Here is a 26,716-nt window from a genome sequence, read left to right as displayed (position 1 = left end):
GAGGGTGGTTTTGTTTCCCCCACTTGCTTTCTATAGGCTGGCAGACCCTCTGGCACCAGCATATACAAATATGATAAGGAAATGCCACATTTTTCTGAGGTCGCCATTTTAAAGGGCAGGAGCAGAGCGCCGTCTCTGTCATGTGATGCAGAGAGAGGAGAGCTCGGGCTGAGCTCTAGATGGCAACAACAACCAATCCAGCTCTAACGCTGCTCAGCCTCAGGTCCCTGCTGCTTACAACATTAATTGCTACCCCTGAATGTGATGATGTGCGGATGCTCACACACACGGAGACGCACGGGCACACACACGTACAAAGAGAGAAAGAGATCTGCTAACTGCACACTCTATGCAATCAACCTCACAGACCGGGATTAAAATTCCACTGTAAAGGAATAATGTGCAACACTGTGTGTACTTTAATAAGCTTTGCCGTCCTTTATCAAGCCCTCAACAGAATTAGCAGTTAATTAGTGTGACTGATTTCCTTATCATGTTTTTTTTTTGCTTTCGCTGTATTTATTTATGAGTGTATCACAATGTGCGTCCGCTTTGTTGTATCCTCTCACCTATGATGGATTCACTGCTCTCAAAGCTGGAAATCAGCTGCACACATGATAGCAGACACATGCTCCCAAACAAGGCCGAGTGCAACCAACAAGCATTGTAAGGGCGAGAGCTAATTCCAGTTTGAATTGGGTTTAACAATAAAACTAGATTTGGCTTGAAACTTATCTTAGTATAAGGGTCAGTATAATTAAAGACCAGTTTAAATGCTAAAATAATTAGATATAAACTAGTCATCATTCATTTATGTAGCTATGGTTCACTACAGATATATATTTTCACTCTAAAAGCCACTGTATAATGACATATTTTATATTGAATAATATTGAATATAACGTCTTTGGATAATGACTGACTTATAACAGTTGTTAATTTATTATTTGATCTGTGGGTGTTTTACTCAAAACCACAGACATTATTTTTTCATTTCAACCGCTATGTACACAACAAATTAAACCCCGACATCAGATTGGACTGTACGTCAACTGTGAAAGAGCTCACTATGCTGACATGTACAGTTTATATGTTACGTAGAGTAATGCATTTACTGTAAGTGTAATGAAGTGTTTATTGCACTTATAACTCATCAGTTCATTTTCACAAGGTAATAAATGATGGTAAAAATCATTCGTGGGCACACGAGCACTTGAAATCTGTCTCTGATTAATTGCAAGATGCCTCATTTATGCATACAATTTGGGGCATTTTGGTGCGTATATAAGCTTGCTAATGATTTTATAGGTTAAAATGCCACAGCAGCGAATAGTAAATCCTCCATCTCACTATAGGGACACTTGTTCTTTACGACCATTGTCTTTAAACTGTATTTTCCCTGCTGTCCTCAGCGTGTGTCTGTGTGTTTGAGTGCCTCTATGTGTGCACTGGCATCCTTTTGCCATTCAAGAGATGACACAGTTGCAGTGGGTCATAAACAGTGGCTTCATTAGCCTGTTCTGGCAGTACGTTACTCGCTACATTTAACCACCCATGCACCCAGCGTTCCTCCTGCACTCCTGCTTTAGCACCCACAAACCAGTCACCAGAGAGCACAATTAAATTTCATGACGGTGCATATTTGCAATTCCCGTTTCATTTATTACAAAGGGCATCCTTTAATGTCCAATTTTTTTCACGAAACGTATTTCCATTTTAGTGAGGCATGACTGATACCGAGGTGAACTTACCAGGCAACGGCTAATTTAATCAGAGGTAAAATGCACAAGCAGGTTTTTCCTTTTATTGCCTTGATAACTACAGATGCTTCCAAGCAGAGGATAGAGAGTCAGGGAGAGGAAAGCGACTTACTCTGTTTCATAAACAGCTCTCTGTGTTCAGGCGCTGTGGGAGAACTGATTGTGTCTGCTCTATGTTATATGTGAAGCAGTGCTGAGAACTCATTGCACCTCAGAACTCTCATTTCGTGTTATTTGTCCGTTTTTTTCACATGAGAGTTCAGACCAACATTTAAATTCTAGTCAAGGTCCCATCATCTGTTAGACGAAGAGATCACTGACTGTGATCGAGTCAAATGCACATTTATTCACTGTCAGGGCAAATGTGCCCACTTAAAAAACTCATTTATCAAACAGATGATTTGTTTATAGCTTTGTTGAACGAAGTCTTTTTAAACTTAGTGAGTGCGGCTGCTCCCTCAACAACAACACTCAGCAGCCTCAACAACATTTTTCACTCACTTTTATACATGTAATCATCAACAATGCTTTATTTTTTTCTTATTCATTTATTCAGTAATAATTAACTAATTTATTGATACAAAAAAAGGTTTCCAAACTGAGCCTCCACAACATTTAAAAAAATAAAAATAACTTAAAACTGCAGCAGAACAAATGATTTAAAGTGACATTGTGGCAGATTGTTTAGGTGATCCCTGGAGTTACTGGTTGCAACAGCAAACGTGGTTCAAAACTACAGCTTCCAGGATTCTGGGGGCAGCGAAACAAACTCGTGGTTTTAATAGTTCATTATCATTTTTTTCCGTCACTCTGATCTGATTTTAAAGTTGCACATGGCAGCAGTGTGTGAACAGCAGGGCAGAGAGCGAGGAGCTGGTTATCATGCTGATGCTGCTGAAGTTGGAGGTTTACTGCTCTTCTTCTAACAGCTCACTGCAGCTCCTCCTCACTGCTTCAAACTCATCTGCAACGACCCTATTGTTTTGGGGTTTTTTGATGAATAATAGCCATGAATGCTGAGCTCATTGACATTACATTTCCTGCAACCACTTCACAATAAATGTCAGCCTTTTTTAACCAGTTAAATTATTTTAATGTGCAGCAGCATCAGTGGCAAATTTACACAGCTTATTCATCTGGGAATGTAGCCAGAGTCATCCAGTTCATAAAACTGAAAATATAAAGATATTGCAATACTTTCATCTGTTGGCCATAACCTCAGTCACCATTGTGTTACTTCTTTCAGCGACAGAGACTTAATAGACATTTATTCAAATGAAAATCTTCAAGATTGCCGCTTTGAACAGCTTTTCCCAGATTGAACCATCTGCATTCTCAGTGATGGCAAATCATCCAAATAGCGGCTCCAGCAATGAGCCAGTACAGTGAAGGGAGATCTACAGCAGGCGGCATTGAGATACCGCACATGTACGGAGGCAATAAGAAAGCCAAGCTGGTAGCAGAGGAATGGAGACTTCAGCACGCTGCAGTTTATGAAGCCTTTCTGTTATGATCAAGAGGCTTTCTGCTCGTCCCCATTAGCGTGATTTATAGCACCGATGAGACGCAGTCCTGCACCCCAGCATTTTGTTAAATGTATCTGTGTCTGCACAATAAGTGTGTGGCTCGATACATGTTTGTATGAGCGGATCAGTTCAGTCTTACCTATCTCCCATCATTATGAATTGTCTCTGCTTTAAAGAATAAATAGGTCCTATTTTAGAAAAATCAAACAAATACATAATGAATTTAACATCAAGCCAGTAAGTGTATTTAACAAGTATAAATTATAATTTGAAAAATGCACTCATTTCTCCCTCTGTCTCAAGGCTTAGGTAAATGGCTTAATTAGAACAATGCCATGAGATATATGCTTACGTGCATTCTACTTGGTATTCTACTTTGGCTGGTTGAAAAAAGTTATTACTTGATGAAGATGGACTGTTTTGCCCTCTGGAGCAGGTTGGGTTCCAGTAGCTGGCTCCATTTTGGATCTGTTTTCCAGCATTTGAATGAATATATCTTATTGAAACCTCACATCTATCCTTGTTCTTTTTTTATTTAATAATGAGCGGGGCACATTTTTTTCAGGCAACATTAGCAGGCTTCTCGTGTTTCAGCTATAGCTGTGCTTATTCACAAGGACAAACATCTAATCATGATTTGAGGACTAGTCTAATATAACATTTGGCTGGCGTCAGTGTAATGTGCTCGCTGCAACGTGTGTCTGTTTGTGTTGTCTCATCGGAATGAGTGAGGCACCGTTAGAACTTAGACCTAAAAATATATTAACTGGAGGATCATGAGCCAATCATTCGTTTTTCATGTACAGGTCCCACATCCATTAATCTCATTACACCAGGTCCCTAAACAATTCATAAACTCATTCACACATGACTATTCTATAAATAAATAGCCTTATTTGTATTGCTAGTCCTGCATCAATAATTAACGACCTACTGTCTATCTAAAGAGTGTTCATTATTAGCTCATAATTACCTAATTACTGCAGGAAACAAGATGCTCTACTTGTGACTATCGATTTAATTTATATCACATAAATTAATATATAAACTTCCAGGCATACAAACTAAAACAGTTTTAAAAGCTACTAAGTGCATGCTGAAATAATTATCAAGGCTGTTTCTTTTATACTGTGTATATTTATTTTATATTTTTATACTGTGCATATTTCTTTTATATTTTTATACTGTGCATATTTCTTTTATATTTTTATACTGTGCATATTTCTTTTATACTGCGCATATTTCTTTTACACTTTTATACTGTGTATATTGTTTTTTATTTTCTGTACAAACACACGTCCAAATAGGAGATAGATACAGCTGTTTTAAACATATTGAGAAATCTTTAAATACTTAATTTCAAGATCAAACGTGAAACTCAAAGTTTGAGCGGTTCTGAACAGAGGTGAAGGCTAAACATGTATCTATTAACACCATATTGAACTGTGGTGGTTTTGGAAAAAGGAATGTTAAAGTAAACTTTATTATGTATTTCTATGGAAGGGAAGTGTTGTTGTTTGTATCCAGAATACCCTTAGAATATAGAATTCTTTCTACCCACGCAGCAGGAGCCATGTTATCTTAACGAAGGCTGCTGGTGTGGCTGCTCAGCATCTGCTACACTGTTTATGGCCGTAAAATACCGAGGGGGTCCAAAAAGTGGCCTCATGTACACTCTCCGCTAAGAGGGTTATTAGAATGGTCCAGAGAAATAGATTGTCGGGGCCACCAGGGACCCCAGCGGCAATCACACACTCCTGTTTACTCCACAAATTGGCCCCTGAGAGGGGTGTGGGCGTCTGTAGCGCCTAGTTAAAGTGATTGAGGTGACTCCCAGCCATTGATTTTCCCTTCGTCTTTGGCATCCTGCCTGGCCACCACTGACCATGTCGCGAGCCCCCTGCAGGCTAATTTAGCAGCCCCTGCTCCCTTTAAATCATATTAAACTGTGGTTAAACTTTGACCAAGTCTAAAAGACAACCATCATTGATGAGGTCATCATGCTATAAGTACCTCATTCGCTTGAGTAAACGAGCAAACTCGACTGCAGGGCTTATCGATTGCATATCCCTTATGGCTTTAAGATTAAACGTGAATACAGATAAGAGAATGTAGGGAGAAACAAAGTCCCACACAGGGATTTATCTTCATTCTACGAATGCAGCAATGATACTGATTAAACCAATCAGATGGGGCAGGAATAATGCCTTATTGAGAAAATAAAAACAGGCTAAAGGTCATAATCTTCCAGTAAGATAGACACCCTCATGAGGAGCTGGTAAAGAAAGCATTCCCTGTCCTGCACTCTAAACACCACACCATGTGATGAGTAATGACGCCTATTTTTATTTCAATTTACTCCACATAGTAAAGTCAGCCAAGCGTGACACTTCATTAACTCAATTAGGCTAACTTAATTACATTCTTTCACAGGTCAAGTGATGAAGCCTCTGATTGATGGCACAGCATGTAAAGGTAATCTTTCACTGAATTGGGAATGACATTAAAATGTACATTAGCGGCGACAAACTATCGAATAATTACAAAATCTTAAGGTACACTGGTCTTTTGAACCTTAAGCACATAACTGTCACTATATGCTCGAACAGAGCTGAATTCTCTGAGGTAGAACAGAACTTACAAACTGTTAGCTGAGGAGGAGTAGGCCTACATGTGTGGAGGAAGTGGAGAAAATGAAACTTTTACGGACAGTAATTTCCACAGTTCCAATCCTTTTGATGACAACAAGTCTGAGTGCAGCTAAAGAAGTGCATCCCACACAAGTTCACAGTTGAGTACTCTAAACACTGCCTGAGCAACTTTAAGAGCTTTTGGCATTTCAAACCTTTTATCCAAATCTTCTGGTGTGATTCACCGTGGAGCCCAGCATGCCAGGCAGCGCTGCAAGGGTGTAAATAAAGCCTTAAACAAGCACCCCTTGGCACAGTAACAGGCTTGAATTAAAGGCCATCCGTATATTATGGCAAGACTGTCACTTTAGTACTGAAATCAATTCTGTGAGGGCTGGGGGCGACAGCGGGAGGGATGTGGCCTTGGTCAGAGCGAGGTTTATCTAAGACGAGCAGGCTGAGAGAGACACAGCGTCTATAATGAACTCAAGCCTGTCTAATAAAGCCTTTTATTGCCCCTTTGCACGAAAAAAATTTGTGCAACAGCACCAACGCTCGGCTCCTGCATTTTCCCGCAACGCTGTAAACCAGAGGCTCCTCTGAAATTTCTACTGTTCGACAAACAGCACAACAACACAAATCAGAGACACAAAGCATCATCAAAAAGATATTTTGTTATTAATCACAACCTCACAGACAGAATCCCATTTACTCTGACCTTTAGCGAGAGACAATAAGAGAAAGACCCACGGTAACAAAAAGACTTGTGTCTTAGGGTTTGTTTTCTTTGGCAGAACCACAGTAATGACATTCGGGTATATTTGTATATGGACTGGTCTCACATTTAAAATACAAATGAACTGAGGATCACAATAAAGATGCAAAGTTTTGTTGACCTGTAATATCTAAAGTTGAGGACTACTGAAGACTGTTTTCTACAAAGTGTCTTCCATATGCCGGAGATTTGATGATCTTCATAGGCTTTCAGTTGGAGTAACCATCAATTGATTGCACTGTTGTAGTAGAATGAATCTCACACACCGGAACAATGGCTTCAGAAATCACTTCACACACTTTTTGTGTTGCAGATTTAATTACGCGTGATCAGCAGAAATTGCAGTTTTTGCAAATCAATTCAGCAAACCAATGAAACACCGTAACAACCGTATATGAATATCAGGTCTGAGTGGCAACAACAGGCCATGCTTTTCTTAACCTTAAATAAATATTCAGTTATTTCACATTCAATTCGAGTGTCACTGCTCTCACCACAAACATTAGACCTTGGTTAGCATCAAAGGTTTAGCATACCTTCGTGTGTATTGGCATGCGGTCTTGTCATAAAACCTGACAAAGCTGCTAGCATGGCTATAGACCCTTTAGTCTTGTTGTGCAAGTTTATATCTATCAAAATGTTTTGATTTGTCAGGTATTTAATTTGCTAGTTGAAACAAAAACACCCCTATCAGGATTTTGTCCTTTCACATTTTCTCTTGATACTGTGATTGAGTTTATTTTCCATATCTACCACAACTAATGAGCCGTTATTTCCATTTCTATGATTCATTGCATCGTGCCACGGTTTACGACTTATTGCCCCACCTTTAACTGTGGCAATCTGGAACAGGTATTAACAATCTGGCATTTAGAATTTGATGGATGACAAAGACAATGATTTCGATTTTATTGTTTGAAAATCTGTGAAAATGATGTTGCCGATATTTCAAGCAAACCTTCAGAGTCTTCAGTAGAAAACATAACCTGGCTGGCTTTCAAACAAGAGACCTAAACCAGAGCTGTGGTCAGCATCAAATACTGTAAGATACTCGGTGCTGCTTCCTGCACCTCTTCCTTCAGATAGCATGCATCTTCCTCTCAGATAAGAGCAGGGCTGCAGGGTGCTCTGACAAATCACTTCCTGTACTGTTCTTTGTAGCAGCCTGTCAGGAAGAGGGGCTCACCGCCCACTATCTCAGCCAGCAGCTGAATCTCAGTCGCAATGATCAGGTAATATTCTGCACTTAATGTTGACATTTAAGAAACATTCTCCCCCCACAGGCAAAAACGGTGCATGGCTTGGCATTTAAAAGTAGATAATAAAACTTTCTTTAAATACAGCTCTCATCTCAGAGTGCTTTTTAGATGCCCTTAGTAGAGTCAATTATCTCCCCACACTTGCTATTACTGAGACACTTTGTACACCACGCTTTCTCAAAAATGTCACAGTCTTAACTGTCTCTCAAAGTGGAGCCTTTGAAATATTAGAAATGTTGTACACGTGTTGGCTTCTTTCATCCATTTGTTGCTGAAACATGTCTCTTCAATGTGCTGAATAAATACCAGAAGTTCTCTTGAATCAGAAATCATTTGCCCTTGTATACCTATAGACTATTTTCCAAAGTAAGATATTAACTGATGGGTAAACACTAATGGTCTTATAGTTAATGTACAGGAATGATCTTACATGTTAAAGGAATGGAGGAAAAAAAAAAAAAGCATTCACGCTAATTTGTCACATCAACACAGAGAACATTTTCTCCTGTCACCAGTGAAATGTTGACCTGCTCTGGGGCAAAGCGAGCGAAGCCCTGAAGTACTTTCATTTGATGTAAACAAGTGGGAGGAGGGGGAGGAGGATGGGAGCAACTTCACAGGGACAAGAAAGTCCTGAAGGAATAAAAACCGAGTCTAAGAGATGGTAGGAGGGGGAGAAAGTAGCAGAGACTTGTTTAAAACTCACTATGTGTTTTTACTGTTAAAGATCTATAGAATAAAATTATAAATACTTTGTGTATGGTCTGAGTTTATATACTGCTTTAAATATATGGATTTGACTCAATGTCCACATGGGTTGAGGGTTAAAACACTTATTATAATCTCTGCTGTAGTCATGAGAATTAGATCAATTCTATTTCTAAAGAAAAGATGGAAGTAATGTGTCACTGTAACGTGAAACCTTTGACACAGAAAAGCAAAGTGCTCATCCCATAACCAACCAAAACACTATATATTATATATATAAAACCTAAATATTCCTGTAAATTATAAAATGTTATTCAAATTGAGCCAAATCATAACATCACAACACGCAGTGAGATGGTCTGGTGGTATTATGGCAACAATCCGTACATCAAGTTGAAAAATAACTTTGAACCATAATTGAAGGATCTGCAAATCTAGCAGCCTGACAATCACAAGAAGATGTGCACTTTGTATTTTAAAAGTTTACTCTGCTCTTAGGTCATATTTTGTACATTGTGTACACAGATTGAAATGACGTGCTGTGACTTTTCGTTTTCATGAACAGATTACGAATCTTACTATTTTTGATTGCCCTCTTTAATTCCCATCACAGGCCACCATTTCATACATTAGACGATCAGCATAAAAATTAGGTGAAATTACATTTGCTTTACTCAAAACTGTACAACTTCAGATTACATAATATGATTCCAATATTGACAAAGTGTATTTTCTTTGAGTTATGTCACCCTGATGCTAACAACTGTGGGAATGCTGAAGTGTTCACTGCACTTTGAGTCATCAAATATTAAAGTTCTGTTTAAAAATGCAAACATATCAAAGTATTAGTATGTTCTGGCAAGGGCTGATTAAACAGGGCTGGACCTGAGGCTCCTCTGGGAGGCTCGACTGTCTCTTCAAGCTGCCAGTAAGCACATCTCCAAACAGTCTTGTTTAATCCCAGTGTCCTCCTCCTTCAACTCCTGCTGCTAAAAGATGTTGCCTCTGTTCTAGCTCTCGTTCTGCCATGTCTAATAAGAACAGCACAGTGCTCGCACATTAACAGCAAGTGACCAAAGCACTTACTTTTTAGTTTTGTCCCATATAAACCTACATCAACACTCCAGGCATAATGTTTTATATAAATTGCAATGGCCCATACAGACAGTTACAGTAATCTCAAAAGTAAGTTGAGCAAACAGGATGCACCTGCACATTAAAAATTAGATCCACAACACAATAAAGTCATCAAAAAGGGAAGGAGTCTGAAAAAGAAATTGTCTTTTATTCTACCTAATCTACCTTTACTTCATTCACTCAGACTGACATAATGTTAGGGAGGTGGGATCATTTTGTTTTCTTTTGCCCTAACCAATTAATAGGTAGTTACACATTTGACATAGTAGCATTTGATAGCAGCATCTTTTTAATACTAAAATGAACATTATTCAGATGTTAGGTATAACCAAGCAGTATTTTTTAATTCACACATAACTGTGATCCAACTGCTGCTAGTGCATTCGTCTTGATTATTTAGAAATTACCACTCACAATGCAAGTTAAATGCATTTTATCATTTAGGTTTGACCCAAACTGGACGGCCACCAGAGAGTTGAATTTTCTTTTTACATGTCTGCCCAGACTGGAGTGAGTGTAACATTGTCTTAGCAGGAAATTTTAAAGATTTATAACACTTACTTTACTTTTTAGAGGACACAATTACTTGAACTACTGTTGTGTTCCATCCCCCCACCCCTACGTGAATTCAATAGATTGTGTAATGTGCTCCTCAGGCTGAGGGCCTCTGCCCTGGATCCTCCCTGCTTGTGTTATTGGTGCGTCTGAGGACCTGCTGCCTCTCAGTTCACACGAGAGCACATAAGTACCGAGGAGCAGCACCTCGCTCTCTGCCAATGGCTGATTTTTGCCAGTGTGTGTGTGTTAAGATCTATACTTGATGGTATTTAATCTGTGGCTCTGAGGTTAGCCTGTGTCAGGCTATAACTAGAACTGGTTGTCCTTACTTTGTTGAATTCACACTTGTGTTTTCTTTGAACCCCTTACCAGGAGGCCTAGCTGCTATTCTATCTCAAACTTCTTTTCTCCTTTTCTTCATCCAGTTTAATGTTGCTCCTCTTTCTCTTAGACAATCATGGGCTCGTAACATACTGCGATTGAGTGGAACCCTGATGAGATGACATTCATCTTTTCTTCATGTGAAAACTAGGAGTCCATTATCCACAGAGAACAGATGAGACAGTATAGCTAGATAACTGGAGTTACCTAACGGTAAATGCTTTATATTTATACAGCACATTTCCAGTCTTGATGACCACTCAAAGCGCTTTAATGTAAAGTTTTTACATTCACCCATTCACACATGCAGTGCACCAATGGGCAGCACTTTTTTCTCTTAATCAGATCAATATATTTTTTTAATATATACAAATACATGTTGTGTGTACACACTACTGAATGTCAAACTGAAACGTAGATGACACTAAAGTTGTTGCCTACGCTCAGGTAAAAACCATAACAGTACATGTTGAAACATATCTTTCTATATAATGACTACTTCACAGTGAAAGAGAGCTTTAACCTTTTAGTTTTATTCCTAAAAGTATTTCCTTATTTTCTATAAACACAGCATTTCCACTATGGCTTTTATAATTCACCTCCTCTTTGCCAGCATCAATCAGCAATCATTTCCCGCATAGATTTAGCCTAACAGGACAGACTGCTAGTTTCTAGTGAGATGGAAATTGGGATACATTTATCACTTAGGTTGAGAGGTGGCCAAATGTTACCCTTTATTGCAAAAATAATTCAATAAAAACAAGCAAACAAGTACGAAAATTAAATTCTATGAACTGTACTGTACTGTTTTTAGTACTGTACTGTGTTTACTAGCAGTTTTCATCATCTGTAGTGTGTTCATTGCTGGCTTATTAGAGTGACTGAGGACAAGACTTTTGTCCTCATTAGTCAGAGAGGACCAGATAACCTTACTTAGAGTATGAGGGCAGCAGATGTCTCCTGCCTGCTATAGCTTCAGCCCTTTTCCAATACAATTGAATTGAATATGTTTTTGGTTATTACATTTGCATTTTCAAGTACACAAGCCAAAAAAGGAAGGATGCACATTTAAATTTCTGTCAAAGCAGGCCAGCTAAACCACAAACTGACTCATCCGTTGCATTCTGAAACATGCACATACAGTATGCACACACTCACCTTGGAGGAGGAAGTGTCACACTCCTGGCAGATCCAGCCATATCCTGTCTGCTTAGGGGATTTCTTCAGAGGGGGGTCCAGACACCCAAAGTGATAGCAGAGCCGGCACTCGTCACACCTGAGGCACAGACAGGAAGGGCGCATGTTACATGTCACATAAATAAAGCCACGGTCTTTCTTCAGTGATGAGGCCAGCTCCAGAGCAATGATGGATGGTGACAAGGCGGCCAGTTGTCTGTCGGTCAGACTTTGTTAATGCATTGCAAAGTCCCTCTAATCACTCCGCTCCCTTGACCTTACGCGGCCATTGAATGTGCAATGGTTCATATCAGTGACCAGATAAATACAGGCCTTGTTAGTGCCTGTCAGCTCCCCTAACACTGGACAGACTCTGTCTTCCGATGATTCAACATGGGTCACACCACACAGAGGACACACACTGACAGACAACATGCCTGCAGAAGATGATTACCATGCTAATATCGAGTAAGTCACACTGACTGATAATAAACTGAATTGTAATTAAATTTAAAGTACACTTAGACATTTTGAAAATCAACAGTGCAGGTTTAGTATCTGCAGAAACGTACGAGAAGGCAGCTAATTTGATCCTAAACTGCAAAATTTACAGTATATGAGTGTGTGACCAATTACAGGCTGCAACAACCCTGCAAACAGCAAACCAAACTTCATGTCATCAAACATTTTCTGCATGTCTCCTTCCATACTGTCCCACCATATTCAATGTTATTAACAAAACCATTTTCCCCATGACAAAAAACAGACTGATGATTATTAAACAATAACTGTGACACAGTTTCCTAGGAAAAAAAGGAGAATAAAATGATTTTAACAGAAAAGCTTTTTGTTGATGAAAAGACAAAATTACAGTTCATTTTTCAGACAATGGCATTATCCAAACTTCTCTTTTCATGATGGTTTCAACTCACCACCCGTAGAGTGGCCAATTGTGTTGTAGATTTAATTTAAAATGGATAACATTTTTTGCCCATCAATCTGCACTCCAAATGTAACCTCTCACTGCCTGCAGGTACAATCTCAGCAAACTAAATTACCAAAGATAAATTCTGAAATTCTGCCCTTTCTCAAATCGAGGATTCACTCTCTCAAAATGCACAGATCTTCTCAGAGTAAAACACAGATCAGAAACCAATGCACTGCTGAATTAAGTGGACTAAGGCTGTCTAAAAAAAGAACCAACAAATACAAAAAATCTTTTTGTCTCTCAAATCACTGAAGCTGAAAAGATTGTGAGTGCTTTCAATGATTATTTTGTTACATCTCTTAAAAAACAGCATCTAACTTTAATACTTTTATTTCCTGAAGTGCTTTTTTTTATTTATCTTTCCTCCTGTTCTTTTCTCTGAGGTTACACAGAATGAGCAGACTGATACCTTGAATTCTAATGTGTGTGACATTTATGGTTTACATATGAAATTCTTTAAGAGTCATGCTGACAGTTTGATTCCTCGGATTAATCTCTGTATCAGTCTTTCTATCTTTCATGTCGTCTCAAGAAAATGCTCCAGATCATTGTCCTGGTAATAAGATTATTGGAAAAGATTCTGTCAAACCAACTGAACAATCATCTTGAAAGCAATAATCTCCTCAGCAATTTCCACCGTGGCTTCTGCTCGACCCAATCAACCATGTCTGCATTATTATTATTATTATTATCATTTACTGAACAAATATGTATCTTACTCAATGACAGTCCTGTCACGGGAACTGTTTTTTTATGTATTTCTGTGAAGCCTTGGATACAGTGGACCCAACAAACTTCCAGATCCTCTCCTTATAGGTGGTTGAATTGGTTATGTAACATTTCCCCCTAAACCTGCAATAAGGGAATCACACAAGGATCTTTACTCTCTCTTTTGTATATCAGTGACTATCTGTGTGCGAATAGTCCAACAAATGGTCGACAATATTTATATAGGATTATGGGGTCACCTGAGATGCATGCATAATCATGCAAATCAAATATTTAACTACTAAACTAGCTTGGAAAATTCCTTGATTCACTTCTAACTTATCAAAACTACATTCATACTCTCACCACTAGAAGTTGTATTTTAAAAGGACCACACTGTTTCAGACACATATTTACTTTTAACAAAATCTTATTTGCTGTGATATAAATCTGAACTCAAGGAGGCAGTACCTCAGTCCATAGCGACTTGGCTTGGGAACCGGAGGGTGGCCGGTTCAAGTCCAGCATGGACGGAAGGTGGAGAGGTACCAGTTCACCTCCTGGGCACTGCCGAGGTGCTCTTGAGCAAGGCACCGAACCCCCCAATTGCTCCCCGAGCACCTTCATGGCTGCCCACTGTTCCGTGTGTGGATTGTGTTCTGTGTGTTCTCCCTTCACACAGATGGGTTAAATACAGAGGTCAAATTTCCCCATGTTTGCATGTTGCATGCTGTGTGTGGGACCATAAAGAGGAATCTCTTAAAATCTTAATCTTAATTGGCAGTTGTGTGGTGGAATAAACTTAAAAACATGTAGTAAATGGTCTAACTGGTAAGTGGTCTGTATTTATATAGCACTTTGCTTTTCTTGAGGATCACTCAAAGCTCTTCACAGTACAGAGTTGCCACCCATCCATTCACACTCACGTCCATACAGTGCATCTATGTGCAGCATTGGTCTATCATACATCGATCATTCGCTGCCAGAACAGTCGTCAGGGCCAATGTGGGTTCAGTTACTTGCCCATGGCCACTACGACATGGGGAATGGGGGAGATTACCCGCTCTACCCCTGAGCCACAGGCCCCCATGTGAGCATACACGATGTAGAAGATTTAGAAACATGCACAATGTCAGCACAGCTTTACTCTGATGGCCAGACTGACATTGGGAACCTGAGCACAATCGCATCACCTAGATGCTTTTTGCCAAGACATGAAGCAGTAGCTTCTTGTTAAAAAACAAAGTAAAGCTGAAACAAATGTACCTTCATAAGTAGTTAAACTTCAGACCTGTACCAAAGTGATTAGGAGACAGATTAGGTTAATACAGAATCAATATCACATTTCAATCTATCCATCCAATAGTTGTTGAGATATTTCATTCTGGCCCAAAAGTTAAAAGTTATATTAAATATATCTTTAAATAAATCTGATTAAAGCTACACTATAACCCCACAGGGTCTCAAAGTAAAATTCACTCATGAGAATTATTTCCACTGTGGAATAGCAAGTGTCCTAGTACTGCAAGTCTGACATTGATATTTCATTCACACGTGTCCTGTGGTGGCTGATTTTAAACTCTGTCCTGGTTCGATTATTAAGGCCTTAAAAAGTCCAAGTGAACCAGATAGATACACTTGTCTTTACTGTCTCGTGCACTTTTTCTTTCAACCCCTCAGTAATGGAGATGGATAGAGAGGGTTCAGGCTGACCTCCCGGCTGTTATCAGATTTTCACTGAAGAATGTGAATCTCCTTCATTGATTAGGACATAACTGGCTCTAATTATGGAGTGTGTGTGTTTACCGGGCTGGGGGAGCTTGTTGAAGGGCAGTCAGCCTCATAAGTGATTAACAGACAAAATCTGCTCTCCCACAGGTCATTTCCTCTTATTCTCTCAGACCCATGCCCCTAATGTATTTTATTGTGTGTGGATGCAGTTTTTTTTTTGGATGTTTAATGAGCTCAAATGACGTTTTGTTGTTCTGACCAAACACATTTACAAACCTAAGGTGATCAACTTTTAGAGATGAATTCACTTCAATGACATTAGTCCTTTTTTTTTTTAGCTTTTTAAAATGTTCTTGTTTTAATTAATGGCCTTCATTGTCTTAATATGTTCTGTTTTCAAGCATAGTGTCCTACCTACTCTTTTCTCCTGAAGCACATTGAGCAGTGTTTTTGCTGTTTTAGAATGGTGTTCCTTTTCCAACTCAAGTACTGAGCACAGGGTTGATAATAACTAATAATAACATGTAACTTCTAGGAGTATTTTTATGGGTCAAGGCAGAGAGCGATTGGACCTTCTTTCCTCAACCTCTAGTAAGTAAGTAAGTAAGAATAAGTAAAAATAGCTATTGCATGTCCATAAGAGAAAAACATGTTACACAAGAAGTGCGTCATCTTTTCAATGAGGATAATGGCTACAGTTATAGTTTTAACTGTGACTATTTACTGATGTGAGTGCAGTTGCTATGGTTACCATGGATTTTACTTTTTGGACCCAATGAATGAAATATAGTATATTAAAGCAATTCAATTGAAAGGTGTACAAAATTGGGTTAAACTGTACCTTTAAATTATGTTTTCTTTTTAACAGACACATCACTATGACTCCTGTAGAGTTACGGCATTTAGGAAGCTGCTGCCCCCCCCTCCTCACCTCAGGTAATAAAATGAAGAATCAGCAGGTGATCACTGCTCCTTCACTATGATTCTGTTTCGTTTTATTGGGATTGTTTAGGCTTTTCATGCTGTGGTTTCAGGATGAATATTGTGAAATCACATTACACAGTATGTCCAAGAAGTTGTCTGTAAATGATTTATGGCAGATAGCATTTGGATATCAGCTACCAGCGAAGCCATCTTTGCGTTGGACGAGTGTGCAGAAAGGAATTAGGTAGTTTGACAGTACCAGACCAGATGGATCTACAGACAAATGGATTGTAGCGGATGGCAGTGGTCATTAGTAAAAGGCTGACACTCACCTTCAGTCTAAACAAAGAGGAACGGATCTGCCTGTTGATGCTCATTATTAATTTGTTCACTTTTCATGTGTGTGTGTGAATGAGTGAATATGATATCGTACTGTAAAGTGCTTTGAGTGGGCGATAAGACTAGAAAAGGTCTGTAGAAATACAGTCCATTTCCCATTTAAGTCAGAAAACTCCCTTCCTTGCTTTTGTTTGTGGAAATCTCAGCATATCTCACACTGTTTAAACGGGACATGAGATCTCGAGAGGCAGGCAGCTGTAGTAGTAATTTGTTTATTTTTCAATATCAACTGGACAAGGTTTGTTTACATCATTAAATGTACTATATTAATATTCATTGGAAGCCTTGTATACTGTAAGTCAGACAGTTTTCAGATTTTTCTGAAGATAAAACTGAAAGTGAGCAAATCCAACATTTTTACAGTAGACTAGGAAATCCCAGTGGATGTGCAACTATGAGCTGTACAGGAGGTTGACGAACTAGAGAATCGCTCTGTAAAATGAGAGCATTTACAACAGACAAGGCAATCATTTGTACCAATCACGATCATTTTCTAACAAACAATTCCCACGGGGTGATGAATGTGGTGACTTGTTATCACTAAGAACAATGGCCACAACACACAAATCACACCTGTGTTGTAATAAACCAGAATTATCAACCAACAGTGGGCACTTAACCACCATTTAGATGGAATAAGCTAAACTCTAATTAGCATTAAGTCATGGAATGTAGCCCTCTGGCACTAGACTAAAAAAAGCTGCAAAACAGCTATAATATTATACCTGGAGTGTTTACACATTAAGCATGGTAGATTTACTCAAATCAGAGTAGAAATTTAATTGGCATAGATAATTGGCATCTTATGAGTTGTAGGGGCATAAACAAACAGCTGCTGCACAGCACAAATATGCCGAGGCAGGTGGATCTCTCACATGCTCAGACTGCAAGCCCCCCCCCCCCCCCCAACACACACACACACACACACACACAGAAAGAATCTTGGATGGGCTGAGCATGCATATCTACCCTGGAACGATGGGAATTTAAAGTGCCCTCTGGCCACCTAGCAAATAGAAGAAATATGACCAAAGTGTGCACGCTCCACTAATGAGCACACTCCCATTGTTGCACAAAAACTGGCAATCGATTTCACATGAATCTCCAACTAAGGCAAAAAGGAAAGGGACAAACTCTTCAGTTTCGCTGCTGGAGACTCTCGAATACCTTCCAAAATTCACGGGAGTGCTCTTTTCATTTATGCAAGACTGTGAAGACTGCCCACATGCTGCCCTGATTACTGTACCTTAATGAACCTTTTGTAATGTCTGTTGTGTATCATGGGGAAGATGTTTGAGTTAAAGCACTTACTGCTCACTGATGCAGACAGGCTTTCATCCCTCCATGTGTGAGATAATGTGGTTTTTAATCTCCATTTATCCATGTGGGTGGGCACAAACCTCTTTTTCTGCAAAACTGAGGTATACAGCTGGGGTGTTTATACAATAACAATACTATAAGTTTTGAAAATACACACTTTCTGAAGCATTTTCACTTGAATAAAATGTGTCTTAGCCCACCAATAACAGGTATTATGGTTACAGCTTGCTTGTTCCAATTAAGGGCCATCTAATGCCTACAAGCTACAAATGACCAACTCATTCACTAGCCCCTGTTCACGATAGGACTTCTATCTAAAGGACTAGTAAGCACATCAGCAAAAGAAAACACTTTATGACACTACTCTGTCATTTTCTCTGCAACGCTAATGTTGTAATTGTTGCAGGATTATGAGGTACAACAACAACGTTGGCCGATGGAAAATCAAATAATACATTACAAATGTTTATTTTACACTTAAAATTAATATTTTATAAGTATCTTAAAGGTCCAGTGTGTAAGATTTAGGTGAAAGGGATCTATTGGCAGATATTCAATGTAAAATAATAATCATGATGTTTTCACTAGTTCATTTCATCTAAATTGTATGAATTGTTGTTTTCTTTACCCCAGAAAAGGCCCTTTATATTTAAATACTTACTAACTTACTTATATTTACATCAAGAGGATCCTCTCTACTTAGGCCACCATGTTTTTACAGTCGTCCAGACTGGACAAACTAAACACATTTGGGGAGGGTGAGGTGAGGGTTCTTCAGCTGCAACGTGCAATTTCAACACTAGATATCACAAATTAATACACACTGTACCTTTAAATTACCAAGTTTAAATTTAGAAATGAACTTGTTTGCTGCAGCTTGTGCTGTAATACATAGATGGGCCTGTGGAAATATGGGCAAATATAACCCTGTCTGTCTTCAACATCACAAAAATTCAGCAAAAACGTCAGAGGGCTTGAGATACACCAAAGCAAGTCTATGTGTGGAACAGCAGTGTCCATTGTCCGGTGAGACAAAGCAGAGGTCCAGCCAGGAAGCACCCCGCAGAGCTGAGTATCTCTTTGCACCTGAGTCACACCTGAGTCCTGAAAGTGGAACCAGGGATTAGACCAAGTGAGCTCCCCTGACCTTCCCACAATCCATTTGTCAAGGAAAGACATGATCAAATGGCCTAGATCAGCAAGCGAACACAATGTGGACACAGTTCGATGAAGACCTGTAAGGTATCCTTGAAACCGCCCTAAGAGGTCCAGCCCACAGAAAAATCGAAGCAAAACGATATGGCCCAATCAAGCGGAGAGGGCAGTCTCAACCACCACTGCAACCAAACAGGAGAAAAGGGGAGATGCACCACCTGAGAAGGGAGATAAAAGCTCTCAACAAGCTGTTTAAAACCAGCTCGCCAGCTGAAAAAGAAGGTGTTAGGAACTTAACCAGCAAGCTGCCTTCGAGAGTAGAGGAAGAAAAAAGAAAAAAGACAAGCAAAGTTTAAAACTCATATGGCTTCACAAGGATTCTTCTGCCAGCACAAAACTTGCATACTAACCAGTTCAAGACCAGAGGTAGAGGATTTCCTATGAGAAGCTCACAATGATCCAGGCAGGTGCCAAGAACTCTCGGCCAATCAGAACATTTGCAGACCTGGAGAACCATCAACTGTGCTAAATGTGAAGGAGCGAACATTACAGGAAATTCAAGCCATCAGGCCTAAGCAGTATACCGTATAAGGTTTACAAAAAAATCCCCAAACTTTCTCAGTAGGCTATAGAAGTTTTTGGGGGAGATCAAAGGCACAATCCCATCTAGCTGGAAGCTGGCAGAGGGATGGTTTGTCCAAAAAGAAAAGGGTTCCTTCAGCTCAGTTCAATCTCTCTTGAGGCCTCTAGCTAGCAGGCTCAGTGCCAAAGCTCATCAACATTATATAAGGCCAGTGTTGATGTTCAGTGCTTATAATGTGGGTTATTTATTATGTTTTAATGTGAACACAGGTTTTTTTTTCAGTTTTTATTGTTTTTCATATTAATATTTTGAAAATTAGAAAGTTTTAATGTTCTTTGTTTTTGTTTGTACTTATATAAGTAAAATATTTTAAATTTTAAAAAAAGGTTTATGCTTCCTACCCTTCGCCGATGTAATATTATTTATAACATGATGTTGACAAACACGGTTTGAGGGGCATACCTGGGAATTTTTGCTTGGGGCCCCAATAGACTCTAGAATACCATGACATATGTCACTAGACATTAGGACATCTCTAGAAAATGGCAACTAAATATAACTATAATGACTATATAGTGATTAGTGAGTGATTTTGATTGTGTTTTCCTACAGTCTGTGTTTTCCGTCAGCATTAGGCTGTTCAACTATGCAGGTAGTGAGGAAACATGCATCTGGCTGGTGATTGATCCATAAAAGACACATTTTATCAGCATTGCTCCTTTAGTGGGTGGTGTTGGGATCCTCTCTGGCTGTTCACTGTAGCATGTTCTCAGTCTCTCAGACAGTGTCTGAGTCACACAGCCTTACCACCAGCCTCTATCTGCTTCCAAACACTGCCCTTACACACCCAGCCACGGCAAGGTCCTTGATGTTATCAAAGCAATTTGGCCCTGCTTTAATCATGGGGAAAATTGAGCAACCCCCCCACCCCACACCTTGTACTTTTGAAGCTGACAAATCCAATCACTCATAAGAGAGGTTATTGATTGATGTAATCTTATTGGAGGTGAGGTGGTTGAGGGGACATGATTGATCGCTTTTGTCTGCTACACATGTTGCTCTCAGTTGGCGATTCGTGTCCACTTTCATCTGGTGTTTAATCTCTTAGTAAAGTTCGCAGACCCACCCGCCCCCACAGCATCACCCTGGGACCCGTTCCTCGCTGAATGGGTGTCATGGAGCACAAATCTGAGCCGACTTTGTTTGATCTCACCCACCTCTTCAACATCGTTGTCACATTTCTGTCTAGGTCTCATGAAGAGTGAAGAGTCATCACTCTAACACAGAGCATCCATTCATTCATATAGCCTGAAGAAATATTCATTGATGTATAACTACAACTAAATCATGCTGATGAGGACAACTGTAAACTACCTTAGATTGAGCATGTTGAGTATGACAAGATAATTCACACAAGGAGAACCACGTTGAAGCAGTGGAAAGAATCAAATCATACTAATACTTAAGTGACATTATAATAGAATTAGGATAGGAAGTGCTCCCAGCAAACATTTTTTGTATAAATGTATTAGGTGTTATGAACTGGTCAGGGAAGTCAGGACCCAGTTGCAGAGTTCAACAAAAAGTTTATTTAACAAAAGGAGGGAGGAAAGTTCCTCAGGAAAATACTCAAAAAACAAAGTAGCAACTGAAAATCTCCATAGAAATGGGAAAAAGGCTCAGGAACAAAAGTACAACTGAAACAGTGTCGAGGCACAAAACTCACAACACAAAGGGACATAGAAGGATAGCTCGAGGCGAGGCGATCAGCTGGAGTCACACGAAGCACTGGCGTGGCACTGCAATGCAAATGAATCATCCGGCACAGGAGACAAAGGGAGAGTGGCTTAAGAAGCCAACCAATGAGGGCATGATGAGCTGCAGGTGTGCCCGGTGCTCTGTGCTCCAGGAGACTGCCCCGCCCCTTGGAGCACACTCTGTATGAGGGAGAGAGAGAGAGATGTTAACACAACCCAAAACATAATCCTCAAAAATCGAACCACAACAGTACCCTCCCCTCAAGGGGCGCCACCTGGCGTCCTACCAGGTTTACCAGGAAACCTGATGTAAAAATCCCGCAGCAGTTGCGGGTCGAGGATGAGGGAGCGGCTGACCCAGGAGCGCTCCTCGGGGCCGTATCCCTCCCAGTCGACCAAATACTGGTAACCCCTACCCCGTCTGCGCACATTCAGAATCTGGTTGACCGTGTAGGCTGGGTGGCCGTCGACGAGACGTGGGGGAGGCGGTGGAGGTGCAGGAGGCTGGAGAGGGCTTTCGGTGACTGGCTTTAGGAGGGAGACGTGGAACACAGGGTGGATGTTTAAGGAGGCTGGGAGGCGGAGGCGGACAGCGCTGGGGTTTATTATCCTCTCCACCGGATAAGGGCCAATGTACCTGGGGGAGAGTTTTCGGGAGTCGGTCTGGAGGGGGAGGTCTCGGGAGGAGAGCCACACTTGCTGACCCACCTGGTAGTTGGGTGAGGGAACCCGAAGTCGGTCCGCCAGACGTCGGTTGCGCTCAGCCGTTCTGCCTAATGCTGCGCGGGTCTCTCGCCACACGCGTCTGACCCGGCGGAACTGAGCATGGACAGAGGGAACTGCTGCGTCGGACTCTTGGTTAGGGAATAAAGGGGGCTGGTAACCGGTGTTGATCATAAATGGTGAGAACCCGGTGGCTGAGCTGATGAGGGAGTTGTGGGCATATTCCACCCAGGGCAGGTGTGTAGCCCAGGATGATGGGAGGCGGGAGGCGACGCAGCGCAGAGAGGACTCTAGGCTTTGGTTGGCCCGTTCCGTTTGCCCATTAGACTGGGGATGAAAGCCGGAGGTGAGGCTGGAGGTGGTTCCCAGGGCCCGGCAGAAAGCCTTCCATACCCGCGAGGTGAACTGAGGTCCGCGGTCCGACACAATGTCCTGTGGAATCCCGTGCAACCTGAAGACATGTGTCACTAGTAGATTAGCAGTCTCCAAGGCGGTGGGGAGTTTAGGGAGGGGGACAAAATGAACCGCCTTGGAGAAACGGTCCACCACTGTGAGGATGGTGTCGTTACCTTCGGAGGGGGGCAGTCCAGTAACAAAGTCCACTGCAATGTGTGACCAGGGACGTGGAGGAATGGGCAGAGGTTGTAGGAGCCCTGCCGGGGGTCGATGGGAAGACTTGTTGCGGGCGCACTCTGTGCATGCAGCGATGAAGACCCGAATGTCAGAGATCATGGATGGCCACCAGAAACGCTGCTGGATGAGAGCCAGCGTGCGGTGGACCCCTGGGTGGCAGGCTATCCTCGACGTATGCCCCCAGGTGAGCACTGATGACCTGGCAGACGGTGGCACGAACAACCGACCCGGCGGGCAACCGTCTGGAACCGTCTGGCCCTGCAGAGCTTCCTGAACCTCCTGTTCAACCTGCCAGCGAACCGCCCCCAGCACACACTCGGGATCCAGGATGGTCTCCTTAATGGGCCCCCCTCCCTCCAGGGTGAACTGACGGGAGAGTGCGTCCGGCTTGATGTTCCGAGACCCGGGGCGGTAGGTGAGGGTGAACTGGAAACGACCCAGGAACAGGGCCCAGCGGGCCTGGCGGGTGTTCAGGCGGCGAGCTGTGCGGAGGTAGGCGAGGTTCTTGTGATCTGTCCACACAATGAAGGGCTGAGCTGCCCCCTCCAGCCAGTGTCTCCACTCCTGCAAGGCCAGGACCACCGCCAAGAGCTCTCGGTTCCCCACATCGTAATTTCTTTCGGCGGGGGTGAGTCGACGTGAGAAGAAGGCGCAGGGGTGGAGCTTATTGTCTGTGAGCTGGCGCTGGGAGAGGACGGCCCCGACCCCGGAATCCGAGGCGTCAACCTCGACCACGAACTGCCGCTCAGGATCTGGGTGCACAAGAACAGGGGCGTTAACAAACATGTCTTTTAGTTTCACAAAGGCAGATTGTTCTACAGGAGACCAGGTAAAACTGAGTTTCGAAGAGGTGAGACGAGTAAGAGGGGCCGCCAGGCGGCTGTAGTTCTTTATGAACCTACGATAAAAGTTGGCAAACCCCAGGAAGCGCTGCAGCTGCTTGCGGGTGGTGGGAGTGGGCCATTCTTTTACTGCTTCCACCTTGGAGGGATCCGCCCGCAGCCGCCCCTTCTCCACCACAAAACCCAGGAAACTCACAGTAGACACATGAAATTCACATTTTTCAGCTTTAACATATAACTTGTTCTCCATTAGTCTTTTCAACACATCTCTCACATGAGTCACGTGTTCTTCCATGGAGCTAGAGAAAATCAAAATATCATCAAGGTAGACAAACACAGTTTTGTTAAGCAAATCTCTTAACACATCGTTCACCAGGTTTTGGAAAACAGCGGGGGCGTTAGTTAGTCCAAAAGGCATAACCAGGTACTCGAAGTGACCTAAGTGGGTGTTGAATGCTGTCTTCCACTCATCCCCCTCCTTAATCCTGATGAGGTGGTAGGCATCCCTAAGGTCTAGCTTGGAGAAGACACGGGCCGAATGTAAGGGGCTGAAGGCGGAGTCAATCAGGGGGAGTGGGTACTTGTTTTTTACAGTTATGTCATTCAGCCCGGTGTAGTCAATGCAAGGCCGCAGGGTTTTATCTTTTTTCTCCACGAAGAAAAAACCCGCCCCCACCGGAGAAGAGGAGGGGCGGATGAGGCCGGCTGCCACGGACTCTGTGATGTATTTTTCCATGGCCTCTCGCTCGGGTTTGGACAAATTGAACAGCCTCTTAGTGGGAAGAGGGGCCCCTGGCAACAAGTCAATAGCACAGTCGTAGGGTCTATGTGGGGGCAGTGAGGTGGCCGAAGTTTTGCTAAAAACTTGGCTGAGGTCATGGTAGTCAGGGGGTACATTGGTTAAATCGATTACCTCGACTGCTGGAGCTGGATCTGCAGGCCTGGCGGGGAGAGCGGAACGGAGGCAGTGGGCGTGGCAGTGGAGACTCCAGTTGCGAATGGTGGCGGTGGACCAATCAACGTGGGGATTGTGAAGCTTTAACCAAGGGATTCCCAGAATGACAGAATTCAGAGGTGAGGAGATTACATACAGCTCCAAATGTTCATGATGGTTACTGGAGAGTACCAATTTCAATGGTTCAGTTTTATGCGTCACCAGTTCTATGAGTTTGCCGTCTACGGCGTGTACCTTTTTGGGAGAGGACAGTTCATAAATAGGAATGTTGTTGCTCTTCACAAAATTTCTGTCAATGAAGTTGTCATCGGCACCGGAGTCTACCAGCACCTGGACTGGAACCGAGTGTTCAGGTCCGTGAATCATACCTGAAACCTGAATTCTTGACGCGTGAGAGGAAGAGATGTGGCTCACCAGAGTCTTCTCTAGTACTGGTGAGCCCGGTCTTTTTGGCAACTCTGGGCAGCAGGAAACGAAGTGGCCACCTTGTCCACAGTAGAGGCACAGCTTGTCATGCATCCTGCGTCGTCTCTCGGCTGGGGTGAGGCGGGCCCGACCCAATTGCATGGGCTCGTCGACTGGTGGCGGTCGTAGCTCTCGAGCGTAGTGGGTGGTGTCGGGCAATCCCGGAGCGGAGTCTGGGGAGCTGGGTTGCGTGCCGGAGATGAGCCGCCTGCTCCTCGTCCTCTGCCGTTCCCTAGCTCTTTCCCTCATCCTATTATCAAGGCGGATAGCTAAATCAACAAGGGAGTTGAACGAGTTACATTCCTCCCGAACCGCCAACTCATCCTTTAACTCCCCTGCCAACCCCTTAAAAAATATGGCTTGAAGAGCCGAATCATTCCACCCACTCTCTGCCGCTAAAATACGGAAACTCACGGCGTACTCCGACACCGAAGAGCTACCCTGTTTGAGATCGAGTAACTGGCTTGTAGCCTGTCTGCCCTTTACCGGGTGGTCAAATACTCGTCTCATTTCGTCAGTGAATCCGTGAAAATCATTAGCCAACTCGTGTTGCTGTGAAGATATCGCTAAGGACCAGGCTGCCGCCTGTCCCGTGAGCAAACTCATTATAAAGGCTATCTTAGCTTGAGGCGTAGCATAGGTGTGGGGTTGTTGGCTAAATACTAGCTGACACTGATGTAGAAATTGCGAACAAGTACCTAAATCTCCTGAATACCTGACTGGTATGGGGATGTACGGCTCGCGTGCTTGCGGAGCAGGGCTGGGAGGAGGATCGTCGGCTGGGGGGTGAGCGGCGGCTCCGGGAGAGGAGACGAGCTGGTCCTGCAGGGCGGCCAACTGACCGCTCAGTTGTGAGACGCTGGCACCGAGCTGCTGCAGGTGTTCCATCACCCGCCCCAGAGCGGACTCGTTCTGGTTTATTTTGGCGGCTTGCGACGAGAGTGCTCGTTCGTAGTTGTCCCTCTCTGCTGGGTCCATGCTTGGCCGGATGATTCTGTTATGAACTGGTCAGGGAAGTCAGGACCCAGTTGCAGAGTTCAACAAAAAGTTTATTTAACAAAAGGAGGGAGGAAAGTTCCTCAGGAAAATACTCAAAAAACAAAGTAGCAACTGAAAATCTCCATAGAAATGGGAAAAAGGCTCAGGAACAAAAGTACAACTGAAACAGTGTCGAGGCACAAAACTCACAACACAAAGGGACATAGAAGGATAGCTCGAGGCGAGGCGATCAGCTGGAGTCACACGAAGCACTGGCGTGGCACTGCAATGCAAATGAATCATCCGGCACAGGAGACAAAGGGAGAGTGGCTTAAGAAGCCAACCAATGAGGGCATGATGAGCTGCAGGTGTGCCCGGTGCTCTGTGCTCCAGGAGACTGCCCCGCCCCTTGGAGCACACTCTGTATGAGGGAGAGAGAGAGAGATGTTAACACAACCCAAAACATAATCCTCAAAAATCGAACCACAACATTAGGTGTTTCATAGTGTCCAAACAAATGATCTATATAATATTAATTTCAAATGTAAAGAACATTTTGTTTTTCTGAGACTGCTGCAACACATGCACTCCCATTAGAAAGATTTTCACATCAACCCTCTGACAGCAGAGGATCAGAACACCTGT

The 26,716-nt window shown here is 42.3% G+C and overlaps 1 protein-coding gene across 2 annotated transcripts in view; it reads right to left on the bottom strand.

Moving 5' to 3' along the window:
- Nucleotides 1–26,716, bottom strand: part of phf14 (PHD finger protein 14) — a 78,348-nt gene that overhangs the window by 6,977 nt on the left and 44,655 nt on the right. Inside the window, exon 17 of one of the 2 annotated variants that reach the window (XM_020090768.2) lies at nucleotides 11,893–12,010. In XM_020090768.2, the coding sequence (XP_019946327.2) occupies nucleotides 11,893–12,010 (118 nt within the window). Of the gene's footprint in view, nucleotides 1–11,892; nucleotides 12,011–26,716 lie in introns of those variants that run through there. The other variant, XM_069516252.1, reaches the window with a different exon arrangement.

This window comes from Paralichthys olivaceus, chromosome 20, assembly GCF_024713975.1.
Source record: "Paralichthys olivaceus isolate ysfri-2021 chromosome 20, ASM2471397v2, whole genome shotgun sequence".
In the NCBI taxonomy this organism is placed as follows: Eukaryota; Metazoa; Chordata; class Actinopteri; order Pleuronectiformes; family Paralichthyidae; genus Paralichthys; species Paralichthys olivaceus.
Note: the sequence above shows the minus strand (reverse complement) of the source record. Positions and strands in the feature narration are given on the sequence as shown.